Here is a 20,223-nt window from a genome sequence, read left to right on the forward strand (position 1 = left end):
TCAAAATGCTAACATTGCGTTGGTGCTTGCACCAGCTGTAAAGTCAGGAATCCATTCATCTCTGCTCTGTTGTGCTCTGCTCCTGGACTATTCGTCGTACGTTCCCCCACCTGCAGTGTGGTCACTGATTGCGACCTGCTCTACTGAGTGGACCAACTGAGGTGGAGGTCGTCATTCAAGACCTTAACACTATTATACAGGGCAGCAAAAGGACATTAGCGCAGTGTGACTGGCATGGGAAAGGACCTAGATCATGCAAACTGGCCTATTACATCCAGCGACCATGATTGCAGACTAGTATAAGAAAATAACTGCAGATGCTGGTACAAATCAAAGGTATTTATTCACAAAATGCTGGAGTAACTCAGCAGGTCAGGCAGCATCTCAGGAGAGAAGGAATGGGCGACGTTTCGGGTCGAGACCCTTCTTCAGACTGATGTCAGGGGGCGGGACAAAGGAAGGATATAGGTGGAGACCGGAAGATAGAGGGAGATCTGGGAAGGGGAGGGGAAGAGAGGGACAGAGGAACTATCTAAAGTTGGAGAAGTCAATGTTCATACCACTGCTGCCCAGGCGAAATATGAGGTGCTGTTCCTCCAATTTCCGGTGGGCCTCACTATGGCACTGGAGGAGGCCCATGACAGAAAGGTCAGACTGGGAATGGGAGGGGGAGTTGAAGTGCTTGGCCACCGGGAGATCAGATTGGTTAACGCGGACCGAGCGCAGGTGCAGACTATGAAAGTCGGTAAAGCAATGACCACTCAAAAATAAAAGTGCAAAGAAAACATATTCAAGATTCAAGGGGTTTATTGTCATGCCAGTTGCATACATGGCACAATCCTGTGTGAAAATCTTGTGCTGGAGGAGTCTGTACAGTAAATTTAACATTAAATTATAAAGTGAACATTAAATTAGAGACAGAGTCCAGTTCAGGTGAGTTTCAGGGCTGGTTGGTTCAGCAGCCTGATTGCCTGAGGGGAAAAAGCTATTTTGAGTGTCTGGTGGTACGGAAGCTGATGCTCTGGTTTCACAGAAACATAGAAAATAGGTGCAGAAGGAGGCCATTCGGCCCTTCAAGCCAGCACCGCCATTCATGTGATCATGGCTGATCATCCACAATCAGTAACCCGTGCCTGCCTTCTCCCCATAATCCCTTATCCCTTGATTCCGCTAGCCCCTGGAGCTCTATCGAACTCTCTTTTTAATCCAGTGAATTGGCTTCTGTGGCAGCGAATTCCACAAATTCACAACTCTCTGGGTGGAAAAAGTTTTTTCTCCCCTCAGTTTTAAATGGCCTCCCCTTTATTCTTAAACTGTGGCCCCTGGTTCCGGACTCCCCCAACATTGGGAACACTTTTCCTGCATCTAGCTTGTCCAGTCCGTTTATAATTTTATACGTTTCTGTAAGATGCTTCTGCCTGAGAGCAGCAGGCAGAGTAGACCGTGCTCCGCCCCGGGTGGCTGGGGTCTTTGATGATCCTCTGGGCTTTACCAACTGGAGTAGATGTCCCGGAGGGAGGGAGGCTCGCACCCAGTGATGTGCTGGGCCTTCCACACCACCCGGTGCAGCTGCCGTGCCAGGTGGAGATACAGCCGGTCATGGTGCTCTCCACGGTGCCTCGGACTTGAATTAAACGTGTGGTTTCTCTTTCAGCAGCTGAGTGAAGCCCACGTTGAGAACGATGAAGCACTGGAGGAACATCCAACCGAAGAACCAAGTAGTATAAACTTGACACTGAAGGACTCTGTGACCGAGGAGGATGGTCAAACTGAAGCCACACTGAATGCCGAAAATGAAGAACTAGAAACACTAAATGATGAGTTGGAAAATAATCCTGATACTTTGCAGGTACTTTTACAATATTTCACGCATTGAACTGTGCCACCTATTAAGTAATATGTTGTGAATGTGAACATTGGTCACTAGTTGTATCACAGCACAGTAGTTGTATTACATCACAGTAAATTATGACAATTATCCTTATCTTTATTTTTATTTATAATGAATGTCTCTTGTTGTCCACTTTGCTGCTGTAACACTGTAGATTTCCCCGGTGTGGGACAAATAAAGGAATATATTATTATTATTAATTTAGAGATAAGCATGGAAACAGGCCCTTCAGCCCACTGAGTCTGAGGAAACCGAAGCACCCGGTGAAAACCCATGGGGTCTCAGAGAGAGCGTACAAACTCCGTACAGACAGCGCCCATGGTCAGGATTGAACCTGGGTCTCTGTTGCTGTGAGGCAGCAACTCTACCGCTGCACTTCTATGCCATCCTAATTCATGTTTTCTTAAGAAATTATATGGATTATATTTCATTTGCCTTTGTCGAAGTACTGCTCTTAATGCACAATACCTTAAACTTAGACACAAAGCACTGGATTAACTCAGTGGGTCAGGCAGCTTCTCTGGATAGATGCCATTTTTGGGATAGGACCTTTCTTCAGACATTGTACTGGGGGGGGGGAGAAAGCTGAAAGAGGTGTGTGTGGGGAGCGGGTGTTGAAAAGACAAGGCCAGGCAAGTAATTGGTGCATACAAGCGATGTGGATTTGATTAGCAGGTGGGTGGACAAATACCAAAGAAGAAAAGGCTATGAGATAAGGAGAGAAGAGATCTGAAATGCAAAGCCAGAGGAAGGGGTTTAGGTGGAAGAGAATTGGGGAAAGGAGGGGAGGATAGTAAATGGTGTGAATCTAGTTGGAGCACAGGGAAGAGAATGGGGAAGTGTTTGTTCATTAGTTATGTAAAAGTGAAAAATTCAATGTTTATTCCATTGGGTTGCAAGCCAGCCAGCCAATACTAGGTTAATTCCCGGAATGGCGGGACTTCATATGTTGAAAGACTGGAGCGACTAGGCTTATATACACTGGAATTTAGAAGGATGAGAGGAGATCTTATCGAAACGTATAAGATTATTAAGGGGTTGGATACGTTAGAGGCAAGAAACATGTTGCCAATGTTGGAGGAGTCCAGAACAAGGGGCCACAGTTTAAGAATAAGGGGTAGGCCATTTAGAACTGAGATGAGGAAAACCTTTTTCAGTCAGAGAGTTGTGAATCTGTGGAATTCTCTGCCTCAGAAGGCAGTGGAGGCCAATTCTCTGAATGCATTCAAGAGAGAGCTAGATAGAGCTCTTAAGGATAGCGGAGTCAGGGGGTATGGGGAGAAGGCAGGAACGGGGTACTGATTGAGAATGATCAGCCATGATCACATTGAATGGCGGTGCTGGCTCGAAGGGCCGAATGGCCTCCTCCTGCACCTATTGTCTATTGCCAAGCAGAATATAAGGTGCTGTTCCTCCAGTTTGTGTGTAGCCTTACTCTCTAACAATGGAGGAGGCCCAGGACAGAAAGGTAGCTATGGGAAGAGAAGTAAAAATGATTAGCAACCGGGAGATCCAGCAGGCCTTGGCTGACTGAGCGACCGCATGTGCTCAGTGAAATTGGCTACTGAATCTATGTTTGGTCTCGCCAATATAAAGGAGGCCAAAAATGGAGCTCTGAATACATTCAGAGGAGGTGCATGTGAACCTCTGACTCACCTGGAAAAGCTGCAAGCGTTCCCTGGATGACATCTCTCTTTTTGTAAATCAATGTCTGCAGTACCTTGTATACACCTTAATTTTCTTGCATCGACACTTTACGTCTCACAATAATCGACTACCTCTCCGTTCCCATCGTTGCAAATTTAATTGCAGCTGGCGAATGCTTTGTGTATAACGAGTACATGATTCTGATATCCTGCAAGGTATTCTCCTCAAGGTATGTCTACTTTGAAGAATTTGTCCTCCTTTCTTTGGCGAGAGTCTAGCAACATGCTCTCTCACTGCTCCCCCTCTGTGATTCCTCCTGCCCTCCAACATTCTCTTCCGACAACCCGATATCCTGCAAGGCATTTATCCCAACCAGGTTTTTGATCCCGCAATTCTCATTTGGGAAGTACCTCTAAAACCAAATAAATTATATTTCCTTATAACTACTTGTAAATTCCATTTCGGGATGGGAGAAAATGACTAATACAAAGTGGTGGTATTACTGCACCCAGACCACGTGAATTTGCCAAATGATGTCTCCGCCCGTCACTTTTGCTGTTTAAATGGCCAAATTCTTCATTCTTTTTAAAAGATGGATCAGTTTCATTGGATATTTTTCAACAAATATTTATCTTGTTTTGGTTCCTAGACTAATTCCAGTAATAAACCCAAAAGGAAGAAAAAGAAAAAGAAAACCCGGAACAGTACTCCTGCAGATGCCCAGGTGATCACCAGCATTGCAATTCTGTTACTATAAGTAATCCATTCCTGTACATATTTATGAAGTGCATCATCAAACAGATAGTATGTTTTCTTAATATGTCAAAAGTAATCCAGTTAGAAGCTGGCTATCTTCGACTAGGTGTCAGCCCCGAATAGTCCTCCTTTCTGTTCACTCTTAGCAATAAGTTAAGTTTTATACAATACAATACAATACAATACATCTTTATTGTCATTGTACAGGGGTACAACGAGATTGGGAATGCGCCTCCCATACGATGCAATAATTTAATTAGCTAGTCAGTATTAATTATTAATTTAAACAACGCAACGAAACAAATTGTAACAGTTTTAAAACAGAATAAAGAGCAAGTAGGTCTGTGCCGGATCACTGTGCGATGTGACCATCCGGCTCAGCAGGACCGGTTCATGGCAGCTATGGCCCTGGGGATGAAGCTGTTCCTTAGTCTGGAGGTGCGGGCGTAGAAGGCCTTGTATCGTCTGCCCGATGGAAGGAGATCGAACAGACTGTTGCAGGGGTGTGAAGAGTCTTTGTGGATGCTGGTGGCTTTTCTGAGGCATCGTGTGTTGTATATTGTCCAGAATATACATGTACAACTGTTTGGTTTGTTTCTCAGGAACGTGTTGCTGATGACATTGATAGCATTCTGCAGGAAATTCAGGGGCCCAATGATTTTCATCACCAAAGTCACAGTCGCGGTGCGGAAACAAGACCATTGTTGTATGTTGAACATCGGTAAGAAATGAAACCATGTGTCATCATATGGGAGCTTTAACTTCGAATTTCACCTTCTAGCATCTTGATAGATAGCAAGCATCAATCGTAGTCTTACCATGCCTCTTAATAATTACTACTGAAGGTCAGATTATTAAATTTGGGTAAACATCGTGATTTGAGTTTGGCTGTCTGTCGAATTATATTTTCGATTCAAGTGTGTAGGAAAATAACTGCAGATGCTGGTGTAAATCGAAGGTATCACAAAATGCTGGAGTAACTCAGCGGGTCAGGCAGCATCTCAGCAGAGAAGGAATGGGTGACGTTTAGGGTCGAGACTCTTCTTCAGACTCGACCCGAAACGTCACCCATTCCTTCTCTCCTGAGATGCTGCCTGACCCGCTGAGTTACTCCAACATTTTGTGATATTATCGATTCAAGTCTCATTTGAGAATGATGAGCGCAATATCTAAGTTAACACAGTCATATAGTATTGGGAGAGCTTTATACTTGCAATGATGTAAAAGATAACATCTCATTGTTTGGCGAAGACCAGGGCAATTATCCTTGGTCAAATATCCAATATTTATCCCTCATCTTGTACTCGAGTAGATTATTTTTAATAATCCCAATTATATTTATAATATATTTCTATATTGCAATGTCTCTGAAACACATTTTATAAATAAATAACACCAAAGCATTTTCAGCACTCTAGAATAATGAATATTTCTAACTTTGCATTTTCGCTATTATTTCATCAAGTTTTTTTTCTTTGCAGGAATCTGAATCCAGAGACTGAACTGAAGAGATATTTTGGGGCCCGAGCAGTGCTTGGGGAACAAAGGTTAGCTTGTAGATTCGACACGTCTTGTCACTTAACTGATGGTCATTGTTTTCGCCCTTTGTTCATTGAGACTGAGTGAGATATAATCTTACTTTTTCAACTTGTCATCCATGTAAATTTGTTTAGAATTTTTAAGATGAATTAAAAAGCTTTGAGTTCTGCGTTAGTTATCTTGTATTTGTAGGAAGGATTTGCAGATGCTGGTGTAAACTGAAGACAGGCACAAAATGCTGGAGTAACTCAGCGGGCGAGACAGCATCTCGGATAGGTGACGTTTCCAGTCGAGACCCTTCTTCAGACTGAGAGTCTGGGGAAAGGGAAACGAGAGACATCGATGGTGATATCGAGAGATATAGAACAAATGAATGAAAGATGTGTAAAAAAGTAACGATGATAAAGGAAACAGGCCTTTGTTAGCTGTGGGCTAGTTGAAAACGAGTACAGATAATGAGACTCAACAAGATGACCAGAGATGCTGTCTAACCCGCTGAGTTACTCCAGCTTTTGTGTATGTCTCAGTTATCTTTAATACCGTGTTGTTTGTTCAAAGAGTTGTTATGAACTGTACTTATTTTTTTCACTTGAGCTTTTAAACTTTTCACATCAGATTAAGGCAGCGTCATCGCCAAATGCACAGGAGCACGTGGCTCATAACGCCAAAAGATGGATGGCCAAGATACACTAAAACAGGCAAGTATAGATGCCCAATAACTCTTTTATTCACAAAAGCGCATAAATATCAGCATAATGCAGCATTAGTTCGAGCTTATTCAGCTGGGTATGTTTAAACTTCAAGTTGTTTTTTTGTTTTATGCGTCGCGCAACAATAGAAACCATGGGGTATATATCCAATGCATTTTCAAAAACATATTAACCATGATTTTGTGGTCGACAGCATCTGCTGCTGACCTTGAGGTAAAATGTATATACGTGCCTCTATTGCACCTCCCGATATGAACTAGAAAAGCAATGGGAGGTTTTTCTGATACAGCACTTTGCTGGGCAGAAAAATAAAATCGTGGTGATTGAGACCCGCCAACAAAATCAGAAAAACCCAGCTTTGCCCTGACTGCTTGAATTTTGGATGTGGAAAGGATGTTTCCACTAGTGGGAGAATCTCGGATTAGAGGTCATAGCCTCAGAATTAAAGGACGTTCTTTTAGGAAGGAGATGAGGAGACATTTCTTTAGTCAGAGGGTGGTGAATTTGTGGAATTCTTTGCCACGGAAGGCTGTGGAGGCCAAGTCAGTGGATATTTTTAAGGCAGAGATGGATAGATTCTTGATTGGTACGGGTGTCAGAGCTTATGGGGAGAAGGCAGGAGAATGGGGTTAGGAGGGAGAGATAGACCAGCCATGATTGACTGGCGGAGTAGACTTGATGGCCAAATGGCCTAATTCTACTCCTATCTCTTAAGACCTTATGACCTTAATTTAACCAGAATTTTACAATCTACTTTATCTGGACTATATTGTTTATTTATCCACTCATTCTTAAAAGGAGGTTGAATAAGAGTATTTTGTAAATAGATTGTTTCACAAAGCTCACATTCCACAACTCAAAATATCTCCTTGCAGTTATGGCAAGTAAGCTGTTGCAAGTTCATTTTAGAAATGCTTAAAAACACGAGAAGATAACATTAAATAAATTCCTAACATTATTAAAACATATAATAAACCCTGATAAAGTTTCTGGGAACATCTTTTTAAATTAACAAGCATTCTGCCAGTAACTTCTTAATGGAGAAAATCTCAAAGCTGGTCCTGAGAACTAGAGCAAAATCTGGAGGTGGGTAATCTCCATCACTAATATGGAGTCAGTATCATTTCTTGTTTCTTTGTCGGATTGTCTTGATTACATTACAATACAATACAATATCTTTATTGTCATTGTACAGGGGTACAACAAGATTGGGAATGCGCCTTCCATACGATGCAATAATTTAATTAGCTAGTCAGTATTAATTTAAACAACCCAATGAAACAAATTGTAACAGTTTTAAAACATAATAAAGTGCAAGTAGATCTGTACCTGTTCACTGTGCGATGTGACCATCCGGCTCAGCAGGACCGGATCATAGCAGCTATGGCCCTGGGGATGAAGCTGTTCCTGAGTCTGGAGGTGCGGGCGTAGAAGGCCTTGTATCGTCTGCCCGATGGTAGAAGTTCGAACAGACTGTTGCCCACACACTGCGGTTGTGTAAAAATGTTGACAGCATCCTCAGAATTCCCATGTCATGGCCTGTTTATGCTGAAATTGTAACGTTTCTGTCACTTTTGTTAAATAAGGAAAGCAGGACTGATAGTTTAACTGCACCCGCAAGACCTGCCTATTTCATCAAGATTTGTTAACCCTTTCCCTCTTCTTAAACCCCATCACTTATACTAAAGGTTTCTTTTAATAAGAACCCACGAAAGCACAATATTTTACATTGCATCAGTACAGGTGCTCCTCAACTTACGATGGGGTTCCGTTCCGAGAAACCCATCGGAAACCGAAAATATCGTAAGTCGAAATGCATTTAAATACACGTGATCACGTGGCCGGAAGCGAGCGGCGGCTCGCCACGGGTGGCTGCCGTTTGCACCATCGCAAAGTCGAAATATCGCAAGTCGAAGCATCGTAAGCCGGGGAGCTCCTGTATTACCGTTGGCCTCAAGTTAAAATTCAACCTTTGCTTTGCAACTTACAGGGATTTCTATGCAACTGCTGGAGACAAAGGGAGGAGCCCAGCATTTCACCTTTGAACACAGCCGTGATTATCAACAGGCTCAATTCAAGTTCTTGGATGCAGTCAATTCAATGGATCCAAATAACATTTTGGTGGGCCATGAACTGACCAGTAAAGATTAATTACATGCCAATTAAATTGCTTGATTAATATAAGAATGGAAAAAATAGATTGTAATTGGCATCTGTAATTTTGAAAAGATTTACTCGTGCTTTTGTAAGTCACTATTGTTGAAAAGAATACCTTATGTAAGCGATATTGTTTATCCACTTATTCTTAAAGGAGGTTGAACAAGAGTATTTTGTCAATAGATTGTTACACAAAGCTTATGTCCCACTGTTGAAAATTGCCACTGCCATGCATGCAGTCGTGGGAAGTTAGCTGTTGCATCTTATCAATTCCATTTTTTTAGCGGGGGTGGTGGCGGTGGTGGGGGGTGGGGGGGGGGGGGGGGAGCAGGAAAGAGGAGAGGGCAAAGCTGATTTTGCAGACTTCCAAAAATATTGTTCGAAACCGCAACACCATTTTATGTTAAGTCAGATTGGTTTTGTAGAGCGAGGTCTAGGAAATTTTAAAATGACTGAGATCCTTGGTGACCTCTATTCTTCTCCTATGTCTTGTATCCTTGTTGGTATTGCAGTGTTTGCTTGCTACACATGACACATTTGTATAAATGCACAAAAGCTGATAGCACCACTCAACCCGAGTTATCATAAACATGCCGCTGCATCTTATACAGGGGAATAAAAAAAATACTTGCTCGCATCGATCAATAGATCTGATGACCTAATCTATCGTCCTATGCCTCCAGGCTCTGCTCCATGTCAACCCACACCATATCGACTCGTTATTGCAACTGAGCGATATATGTCGCATGCAAGAGGATCAGGAAATGGCACGTGACCTCATTGGTAAGAAGCACGCCGCAATTCTAAACAAAGTCAAGAATGCACGTCCAGTGAACCATTCAGTTTGAGATCAATCAGCATGCTTTTCTCTCACAAATTTACAGTACGTTATTAAGGATGAGATTTCCAAGCACTTAGAAGCACATGATAAAATGGGCCGGAGTTAGCATGTTTCGTGAAGGGGAGATCTTGTTTAGCAAATCTGTTGGAATTCTTTGCGTGAGTAACTGGCAGGACAGACAAAGGAGAGTCAGTGGATGTTATTCACTTGCATTTTCAGAAGGCCTCTGATAAAGTGCCACAAGTGAGGCTGCTAAAGAAGACGAGAGCTCATGGTGTCAAAGGGATGATACTAGATTGGCTGAATGGCAGAAGGACAAAGAGTTGGATTAAGGGGACTTTTCCTAGTTGGCTTCCGGTGACTAGTGGTGTTCCGCAAGGGTTGGCGCTGGGTCCGCTACTTTTCACGTTGTATATTAATGGTTTGGGTGATGGAATTGATGGTTTTGTGGCAAAGTTTGTGGGTGATAGGAAGATAGGTGGAGGGGCAGGTCGTGTAGAGGAAGTAGGGAGTCTGCAGAAGGACCTGGACAAGTTGGGAGAGTGGGTGACGATGTGGCCGATAGAAAACAGTGCAGCAAAGTGTGCAGTCATGCACTTTGTAGGAATAAAGGATATTTTCTAAATGGGGAAAGGATTCAGAAATCGGATGTGCAAAGGCACTTGGGAGTGCAGGTGCAGAATTCCCAAAGGTTTAATTTGCAAATTGAATCAGAAATAAGGAAACCAAATGCAATGTGAGCATTCATTTTGATGACTAGAATATAAAGGCAGGGATGTAATGCTGAAGCTTTATAAAGCACATGGACTGCATTTGGAGTATTGTGAGCAGTTTGGGCCCCATATCTGAGGAAGGACGTGCTGGTGTTGAAGAGGGTTCAGAGGTTTAAGAGAATGATCCCGGGGTTCATTTGGGTTAACATGTGATCAGCATTTGATGACTCTCGTCCGGTACTCACTGGAGTTTAGAAGATTGAGGTGGGGCCTCTTTGAAACTTACCGAATAATGAAAGGCCGGGATAGAGAGGATGTGGAGAGGATGTTTCCACTAGTGGGGGAGTCTAGGACCAGAGGGCACAGCCTCCGAATAAAGGAATGTGCCTTCACAAAGGAGATGAGGAGGTATTTCTTTAGCTAAAGGGTGGTGAATCTGTGGAATTCATTATCACAGATGGCTGTGGAGGCCAAGTCTTTGGGTATTTTTAAAGTGGAGATTGTGTAGTTATTGATTAGAAAGGGTGTCAAAGGTTACAGGGAGAAGGCGGGAGAATGGGGTTGAGAGAGAAATGTGGATTAGCCATGACTGAATGGCGGATTAGACTCGATGGGCCAACTTGCCTAATTCTGCTCCTTTGATTTATGAAATAACGTGGCCGAGCCCTTGGATCTGACCTGCAGTCAAGATTCTACAGAATTTAAGAACTTAACAACTTTGAATCAGTGAAGTGACTATTAAGGGATTATTAAGCGGTTGGACACATTAGAGGCAGGAAACATGTTCCCAATGTTGGGGGAGTCCAGAACCAGGGGCCACAGTTTAAGAATAAGGGGTAGGCCATTTAGAATGGAGATGAGGAAAAACTTTTTCAGTCAGAGTTGTAAATCTGTGTCATTCACTGCCTCGGTACTTGTGCATTTGACAATACCCAACTCGACAATTTCTCATTATTTGCCTCAGCAGAATCTTCATAAGCTTGACGACTTGATCATATTTCTTTAGATTACACTGGCAGAAAAGTGTAGTGATTCTTTATAATGAGGTTGTAACTAAATTGACTTTAGTAACATATTTGAAAAGTTAGGATGCTTTTATCAAGCCATTTCCATTATCTCTTTCCTTCATTTAGAAAAGGCAATTTATTGTTTTGAAAGCGCATTTCACCCAGCGTTTAGCCTGACAAGTGGGAAGAGCCGGCTGGATTACCGACGACCAGAAAACAGGTATGTACACATTATTTTTAACTTCTAATTGGATGGCTATTCTTTACTCTAAAGCTGCTATTTTACTGTGGTTTCATTGCGAACTAATTTCTTAACTTAATTCTGTGTATAAAATCATTAGAGAAATAGATCGGGTAGATGCACAGAGTCTCTTGACCAGAGTAGGTGAATCGAGGACCAGACGACATAGGTTTAAGGTGAAGGGGAAAAGATTTAATAGGAATCTGAGGGGTAACTTTTTCACACATAGGATGGTGGATGTACGGTATAGAACAAGCTGCCAGAGGAGGTAGTTGAGGCAGGGACTATTGCAACATTTAAGAAACAGTTAGACAGGTACATGGATAGGACAGGTTTAGAGTGGTATGGGCCAAATGCAGGCAGGTGGGATTAATGTAGCTGGGCATATTGGCCGGTGTGGGCAAGTTGGGCCAAAGGGCCTGTTTCCATGCTGTTGACTCTATAATTTTAACTTGAACAAATATTGATCTACTTGGGTCCCATTCTTTTGACACGTACCTTCAGTTGCAGTACTATCAGAGGATGTTTAATGTTTTGCTGACAATTGGCCATCTTATTAACTAATTTTAACACCCAATATCCTATGTTTACCAAAATATGAGGATTGACAGTTTGATAAAGGAGTAGAAACATAGAAAATAGGTGCAGGAGTAGGCCATTCGGCCCTTCGAGCCTGCACCGCCATTCAATATGATCATGGCTGATCATCCAGCTCAGTAACCTGTACCTGCCTTCTCTCCATATCCCCTAATCCTTTTAGCCTTAAGGGCCACATCTAACTCCCTCTTAAATATAATAATAATAATAATAATAATGCATTACATTTATATAGCGCTTTTCATACACTCAAAGACGCTTTACAGGGATTTAAAGAACATAGGGAAGTGAATAAATAGATAAATAAGTAAACAAACAGAGAAAGGAGACAGAAGGTGAGGTGACCTTCAGTGGTTGAAGGCAGTACTGAACAGGTGAGACTTCAGTGATGTTTTGAATGTGGTGAGTGAGGAGGAGTCTCTGACGGTTTGGGGTAGTGAGTTCCATAGGGTGGGAGCAGCGATGGAGAAAGCCCTGTCCCCCCAGGATCTGAGTTTGGTCCGGATGGGGGGGGATAGGAGATTGGCAGCAGCAGAGCGGAGGATGCAGGTGGGAGTGTGCCATTGGAGGAGCCAATGAACTGGCCTCAACTACCTTCTGTGGCAGAGAATTCCACAGACTCACCACTCTCTGTGTGAAGAAATGTTTTCTCATCTCGGTCCTAAAAGACTTCCCCCTTATCCTTAAGCTGTGACCCCTGGTTCTGGACTTCCCCAACATCGGGAACAATCTTCCCGCATCTAGCCTCTCCAACCCCTTAAGAATTTTATATGTTTCAATAAGATCCCCCCTCAGTCTTCTAAATTCCAGCGAGTACAAGCCTAGTCTATCCAGTCTTTCTTCATATGAAAGTCCTGCCATCCCAGGGATCAATCTGGTGAACCTTCTCTGTACTCCATCTAAGGCTAGAATGTCTTTCCTCAGATTAGGAGACCAAACTGTACACAATACTCCAGGTGCAGTCTCACCAAGGCCCTGTACAACTGCAGCAGAACCTCCCTGCTCCTATAAAAAGGGAACGTATAGTATGAAGCATTGAAAACAGAGGGAGGCCATTCAGGAGTGTGGCGAAGAGAGGAGTGTATCAGGAGGGGCCATGAAATACTGCTGGCAGATAATATTAATGGAGGCCACCGGACATTTTATATGGATACTAAGTTTGGAATATTGCCATGGAAAGGGTATTAAATCACTTAGCAGGCATAAAGATGGATAAATGTAGAAACAATGAACTGCAAATGCTGGTTTGCAAAAAAAAGACAAAGTGCGGGAGTAACTTGGAGGGTCGGGCAGCATCTCTGGAGATGTTTCAGTTTGAGATCAAACTAATAATTCCCCAGGACCCAGTGAGATGTATCCCAGGATGGAAGATTGGTGGGCACAAGAGCCTGCAGATTCCAGCGTCTGTCATTGTGGTGGTAGGCCCCTGACAGAGATAGTTAAATCTCTGCTGGTCATGGGTTAGGAGCTAGATGACTGGAGAACAGCAAATGTGGTACCTTTTATTCAAGAAGGGTAGCAGGGAATGGTCAGGTTGTTATTGGCCAGGTAGAGAAATTATTGAAAAACATTTGAGGGTCAGGATTGGAAAGACAGGAATAATCATTACAGGTTTGTTGGCAATAAAACTTTTAACAAGGTCCCCATGTGGAAGGCTAGTCAAAAGGGTTAGAGCCCATGAATCCAAGGCAAATTGGATCCAAAATGACCTTTGTGATAGACAAAACATGATGGTGGAAGGTTGCTTTTGGCAGTGCACTACAGAGATTAGTGTTGGGACTCTTGCGGGTTGTTATATACATTCACAAATTAAAAGTAATTGTAGGAGGTATGATTAGTAAGTTTACAGATGTCACAGAAATTGAAGTTGCTGATGGTGGGAGCATATTCAGACTTCGGAATGATGTTGCTCAGCTACTAAATTGGGCAGAACTATGGTGGATGAAATCTAATCCTGACTTGGCCCCCAAGTGTTAGGTGATGCATTTTGGAGGAATCTAAAAGGCGAGGGCATATACCTTGAATGATAGGGCCCAAGGTGGTATTGAGGAGCAAAGGAACCATGGTAATTTAATTCAGAGATCCCTGAAGTGGCAGCACAGGTAGACAATAGACAATAGGTGCAGGAGACTTTAGAGATACAGCATGGATACAGGTCCTTCGGACCAGCAATCACCCCATCACTAGCACTATCCTACGCACATTGGACAATTTACAATTTTACAGAGTTCAATTAACCGACAAACCTGTATGTCTTTGGAATGTGGGAGGAAACTGGAACACCTGGAGAAAACCCACACAGTCACAGGGAGAATGTACAAACTCTGTACAGTCAGCAACGGTAGTCAGGATGGAAACCTAGGTGTTTGGTGATGTAAAGCAGCATCTTTACTCTGTTGATCTCTACACTGTATGTAATCAATGCCTGCAGCTTTTTGGCCATATAGAATCCCACAGAGTCTCAGTTCCCCTGAGAGAATTCCTCCTCATCTTTTAATATTAAATGGGTAATTCTTTATTCTAAAACTATCCCTAATTCTTTGCCCTTCCAGAAGTGAAAATATCATCTATCAATTCCTTTCTCCTGTCAATTTTCCTCAAAACCTCTCCTTCTCTTCAACTCCAATAACTAGAGGTCCAATGGTTATGGGAACACACGGATTTTTTTCTCATAGGAAAAATAGATTGCAGGCGCTAGAAATTCGAAACAAAGGCAACGATGCTGGAAGCACCCAGCAGGTTAAGCAGTGTCAGTGGGTAGAGAACGGGAAAAGGGAGAAGCCCAGCTTGTTAATTTTCAGTGAGTAGGGGATGGGTAAACAAAACCGGGAATGTCTGACACGATGCAGAGCAAAGCTATCAAGGGTATAGAATTGAGAAAGAAGGAGGAAAGAAAGTGGTTGCCCAAAATTAAATTCAGCATCATGTCCTGAGGGCTGCAAAACACCAGATGGAAAAGAAAGTGTTGTCTTTTGCACTGGGCATTTTTGGACTAATGCAGGAGAGTGGGAGATGGAAAATTAAGGTGATAGTCCCTCCAGACGAAGCGGCAATTTGCATGCACTTCTTCCAATTTGGTGTTCTTGTGCTCGCGATGTGATCACCTCCATATTGAAGAATTGCATGGCTGCTTTGCACTTTACTTCTCAAGGTTACTCTGGGACTTCCAGTCTGATTCCGATTCTCCCTCCTTTACCCGTGCACAGGTCATTCTTCCTCGCACTCTACAGGCATATGGTGTTCCTCGAGAAAAGGGGCTGTCCACGCACAGCACTAGAGTTTTGTAAGCTCATCCGCAGGTAAGATTCAGAAGCCACTTAATGTTATGTACACTCACTAATAACTGTATCATCCTTTTGAGAATGAAATATCATTTGAGGGAAATGATAACCAAACAAGTTTCATTCTGTGTTAGAGCAAAAACAAATTTGCATGGAATTATAAGTTTGCTCTAATTGTACTTGGGGATCTTATAGAAACTTACAAAATTGGGGATCGTATAGAAACTTACAAAATTGGGGATCTTATAGAAACTTACAAAATTCTTAAGGGGTTGGACAGGCTAGATGCAGGAAGATTGTTCCCGATGTTGGGGAAGTCCAGAACAAGGGGTCACAGTTTAAGGATAAGGGGGAAGTTTTTTAGGACCGAGATGAGAAAGTTTTTTTTCGCACAGAGAGTGGTGAATCTGTGGAATTCTCTGCCACAGAAGATAGTTGAGGCCAGTTCATTTGCTATATTTAAGAGGGAGTTGGATGTGGCCCTTGTGGCTAAAGGGATCAGGGGGTATGGAGAGAAGGCAGGTACAGGATACTGAGTTGGATGATCAGCCATGATCATATTGAATGGCGGTGCAGGCTCGAAGGGCCGAATGGCCTACTCCTGCACCTATTTTCTATGTTTCTATGTACTCAATCGTAGTTTGGTGGCAAGAAAAGTGGGAGGCAAATTAGGTTCCACTTTCACATTAATCAAACTGCAGTGATCGAAATGAACAAGTAAGATATCTGAAAATATTAACTGTGTGCTTATGAGGCATTATCAGAAAATATGTCTTAATAAATGTATGACTAAATCAGAATCCAATCCAATTCATAATCCCTGTTTCCATAGTCTGGACCCTGAGAGAGAGCCATTATGTGCTCTATTGATGATTGATTTCATGGCTTTGAGAGCACGAGAGTATTCTTTCCTGATTCGGCTTTATGAAGAATGGAAGGTGAGGCATTGCCCTTTGTTTGTTTGCTGGTAGCGTTTTTGATATTATATTATAAATAAAACCAGCTTATGAAATTGGAGTGTTTTGGCAAAATGTCAGTGCTTTAATTTTTATTTCATTGCATCCCATTTGTCAATGAAGACATTAACTGCGCCAATGGGTGGCTGCAGCCTTGTGGTCGGCTGCCTGGATGTGACCGTTGACAGTGTCTTGAATGCTTGGAGCATTATAGACAAATTTTATTCTGGTCTTCACCCAACGTAACTTTTCACTCACTGGTACATTGAAAATTGGAAGTAATACCTAACTTCGTTTCCACTCCCAACTGTTTCATCCCATCTCTGCTCAGGAAAAAAAAATGCTTTGAGGAACTCTTGCTCCATTTGGAAGCAGAGCAGAAGTGTGCTGACCAGAGCAAATTGTGTACTGTAACATAATTTTGCACCAGTATAATCTCATCAGACTAATATTGTCACTTATACAAGTCACATATTGCAGTTTAATTAACTGGCTTGTACATTCAGACCTCCCAACCCTTCCCAATTTGTCCCAAAGTTTCCGCTTTCTTATTGCATTTCTGCCATTCTGATTTCACCTCACATTTTTCTGCAAAATACATGCCGCTGTCCTGGCCTCGCCGCTGTCCTGGCCTCGCCGCTGTCCTCACCTCGCCGCTGCCCTCACCGCGCCGCTGTGCTCACCGCGCCACTTCCCTCACCTCACCGCTGTGCTCACCGCGCGGCTGCCCTCACCTCACCGCTATGCTCACTGCACCACTGTGCTCACGGCGCGGCTGCCCTCATCTCACCGCTGTGCTCACCGCACCACTGTGCTAACCGCGCCGCTGCCCTCACCTCACCGCTGTGCTCACCGCGGCGCTGCCCTCACCTCACTGCTGTGCTCACCGCGCCACTGTGCTCACCGCGCCGCTGCCCTCACCTCACCGCGCCGCTGCCCTCACCTCACCGCTGTGCTCACCGCGCCGCTGTGCTCACCTCACCGCGCCGCTGTGCTCACCTCACCGCGCCGCTGTGCTCACCTCACCTCACCGCTGCCCTCACCTCGCCGCTGTGCTCACCGCACCGCTGTGCTCACCGCACCACTGTGCTCACCGCGCCGCTGTGCTCACCTCACCTCGCCGCTGCCCTCACCGCACCACTGTGCTCACCTCGCCTCGCCTCACCTCGCCGCTGCCCTCGCTTCGCCGCTTTGCTCACCGCACCACTGCGCTCACCTCGCCGCTGCCCTCACCTCACCGCTGCCCTCACCTCGCCACTGTGCTCGCCTCGCCTCGCTGCTGTCCTGGCCTCACCGCTGCCCTCACCTCGCCTCACCGCTGCCCTCACCTCGCCGCTGCCCTCGCTTCGCAGCTGTGCTCACCGCACCACTGTGCTCACCTCGCCGCTGCCCTCACCTCGCCGCTGCCCTCACCTCGCCGCTGTGCTCGCCTCGCCTCGCCGCTGTCCTCGCCTCACCGCTGCCCTCACCTTGCCGCTGCCCTCGCTTCGCCGCTGTGCTCACTGCACCACTGTGCTCACCTCGCCGCTGCCCTCACCTCACCGCTGTGCTCACTGCACCACTGTGCTCACCTCGCTGCTACCCTCACCTCGCCGCTGTTCTCGCCTCACCGCTGCCCTCACCTCGCCGCTGTGACTTCAGTCTGAAGAAGGGTCTCGACCCAAAACGTCACCCATTCCTTCTCTCCCGAGATACTGCCTGACCCGCTGAGTTACTCCAGCATTTTGTGTCTACCTTCGATTTAAACCAGCATCTGCAGTTCTTTCCTAACACTTTGTTCTGTTGTACTTGCATGTATTGGTCAGATATTGGAAGACCTTGAGTAGAGTTGTAGTTAAGCATTGTCCTGAGTAAAATTGAATGGTTTAGCAGTGAGGGCAAAAAGCCACGTAAAAGTAACATTTTCCTTTTTACCAAGTAACCTCTCCTTTTACCATGTGAATGTTTGAAACATATTTATGAATGAATGTATGAAACATATTTATTACAATATTCTGTGATTATTGATGAGTTAACTTTTTAGGAGTCATATTTTGTAGAAATACCTAGCAACCGATTCAAAGCTCTTTTGTTCTATCATGTATTGGTATGACCGTTGATCATCTCAATCTTATCAATAATGTCTTTCTTTTTCTGCTGTCTCACAGTTCCACTTGAATCTGTCTCAGCTTCCTAATTTTGCGTTCTCTGTTCCACTGGCCTATTACTACCTTAGTCAACAAGAAAATCTATCAGACATTGAGCGCACCCAAAATATAGAACGAGCTGACAGTCTCATACAAAACGCTCTTATCCTGTTTCCAAGTGGTAAGTAGCCAAGCATTTAACTTTGTAGTTCAACAGAGAATTTGAATAGCGATTTGTTAAAGATTTGTTTTCTTTAAAAATGCTCAGAGCCAATGTTCTCGGCGGCCATTTTGATGTATTTGCGACTTGTGTAACACGCAGGGCCAGGCATGTGTTTGACCGTTCAGCTTGTGTCAGGGGCCCAATTCCTTTATCTCGTCTGTGTCTGTAAGACGTGATGAATTATACAGATACAGATGCTCCTCGGCTTCCGATGGGGTTCCGTTCCGAGAAACCCATCGGAAACCGAACGTATTGTAAGTCGAAATGCATTGTAATACACGCGATCACGTGGCCGGAAGCGAGCAGCGGCTCGCAACAGGCCGTTGCCGTTTGCACCATCGCAAAGTCGAACTATCGCAAGTCGAAGCATCATAAGCTCGGGAGCACCTGTATTACACACGTTAGTTTTCAAAACATGTTATGTGGTGAGCCAAAACATTTGGAGGGAAAGTACCCATGATTACATGCTCAGATGAAGGGAGGATGAGAGTGAGTTTTACTTAATTGATGGGAATTATCTTACAATTCTTTTATGCTTTATGATTTGTTCATGTAGGCAGACACAGTGTCAAATTACTCATTTAATAACCATATAACCATATAACAACTACAGCACGGAAACAGGCCCGTTCGGCCCTACCAGTCCACGCCGACCACTCTCTCTGACCTAGTCTCATCTACCTACTCTCAGACCATAACCCTCCAATCCCCTCCCATCCATATACCTATCCAATTTACTCTTAAATAATAAAATCGAGCCTGCCTCCACCACTTCCACCGGAAGCCCATTCCATACAGCCACCACCCTCTGAGTAAAGAAGTTACCCCTCATGTTACCCCTAAACTTTTGTCCCTCAATTCTAAAGTTATGTCCCCTTGTTGGAATCTTCCCCACTCTCAAGGGGAAAAGCCTACCCACGTCAACTCTGTCCGTCCCTCTTAAAATTTTAAAAACCTCTATCAAGTCCCCCCTCAACCTTCTACGCTCCAAAGAATAAAGACCCAACCCTCTCTCTGTAGCTTAAGTGCTGAAACCCAGGCAACATTCTAGTAAATCTCCTCTGTACCCTCTCCATTTTGTCGACATCCTTCCTATAATTTGGCGACCAGAACTGCACACCATACTCCAGATTCGGCCTCACCAATGCCCTGTACAATTTTAACATTACATCCCAACTTCTATATTCGATGCTCTGATTTATAAAGGCAAGCATACCAAACGCCTTCTTCACCACCCTATCCACATGAGATTCCACCTTCAGGGAACAATGCACAGTTATTCCCAGATCCCTCTGTTCCACTGCATTCCTCAATTCCCTACCATTTACCCTGTACGTCCTATTTTGATTTGTCCTACCAAAATGCAGCACCTCACACTTATCAGCATTAAACTCCATCTGCCATCTTTCAGCCCACCCTTCCAAAAGGCCCAAGTCTCTCTGTAGACTTTGAAACTCTACTTCATTATTAACTACACCACCTATCTTAGTATCATCTGCATATTTACTAATCCAATTTGCCACACCATCATCCAGATC

The 20,223-nt window shown here is 44.0% G+C and overlaps 1 protein-coding gene across 4 annotated transcripts in view; it reads left to right on the top strand.

Annotated features, from left to right (window-relative positions):
* tcf25 (TCF25 ribosome quality control complex subunit) overlaps positions 1-20,223 on the top strand; it is a 60,490-nt gene that overhangs the window by 5,962 nt on the left and 34,305 nt on the right. For 3 of the 4 annotated variants that reach the window (XM_078400861.1, XM_078400858.1, XM_078400860.1), the window contains 11 exons: positions 1,655-1,849; positions 4,188-4,262; positions 4,897-5,015; positions 5,776-5,841; positions 6,449-6,531; positions 8,534-8,664; positions 9,384-9,483; positions 11,388-11,481; positions 15,306-15,398; positions 16,213-16,318; positions 18,484-18,643. In XM_078400861.1, coding sequence (XP_078256987.1) covers positions 1,655-1,849; positions 4,188-4,262; positions 4,897-5,015; positions 5,776-5,841; positions 6,449-6,531; positions 8,534-8,664; positions 9,384-9,483; positions 11,388-11,481; positions 15,306-15,398; positions 16,213-16,318; positions 18,484-18,643 — 1,222 coding nt within the window. The remainder of the gene's footprint in view (positions 1-1,654; positions 1,850-4,187; positions 4,263-4,896; positions 5,016-5,775; positions 5,842-6,448; positions 6,532-8,533; positions 8,665-9,383; positions 9,484-11,387; positions 11,482-15,305; positions 15,399-16,212; positions 16,319-18,483; positions 18,644-20,223) is intronic. The other variant, XM_078400859.1, reaches the window with a different exon arrangement.

The sequence above is a fragment of the Rhinoraja longicauda genome, chromosome 6, assembly GCF_053455715.1.
Source record: "Rhinoraja longicauda isolate Sanriku21f chromosome 6, sRhiLon1.1, whole genome shotgun sequence".
NCBI lineage: Eukaryota > Metazoa > Chordata > Chondrichthyes > Rajiformes > Arhynchobatidae > Rhinoraja > Rhinoraja longicauda.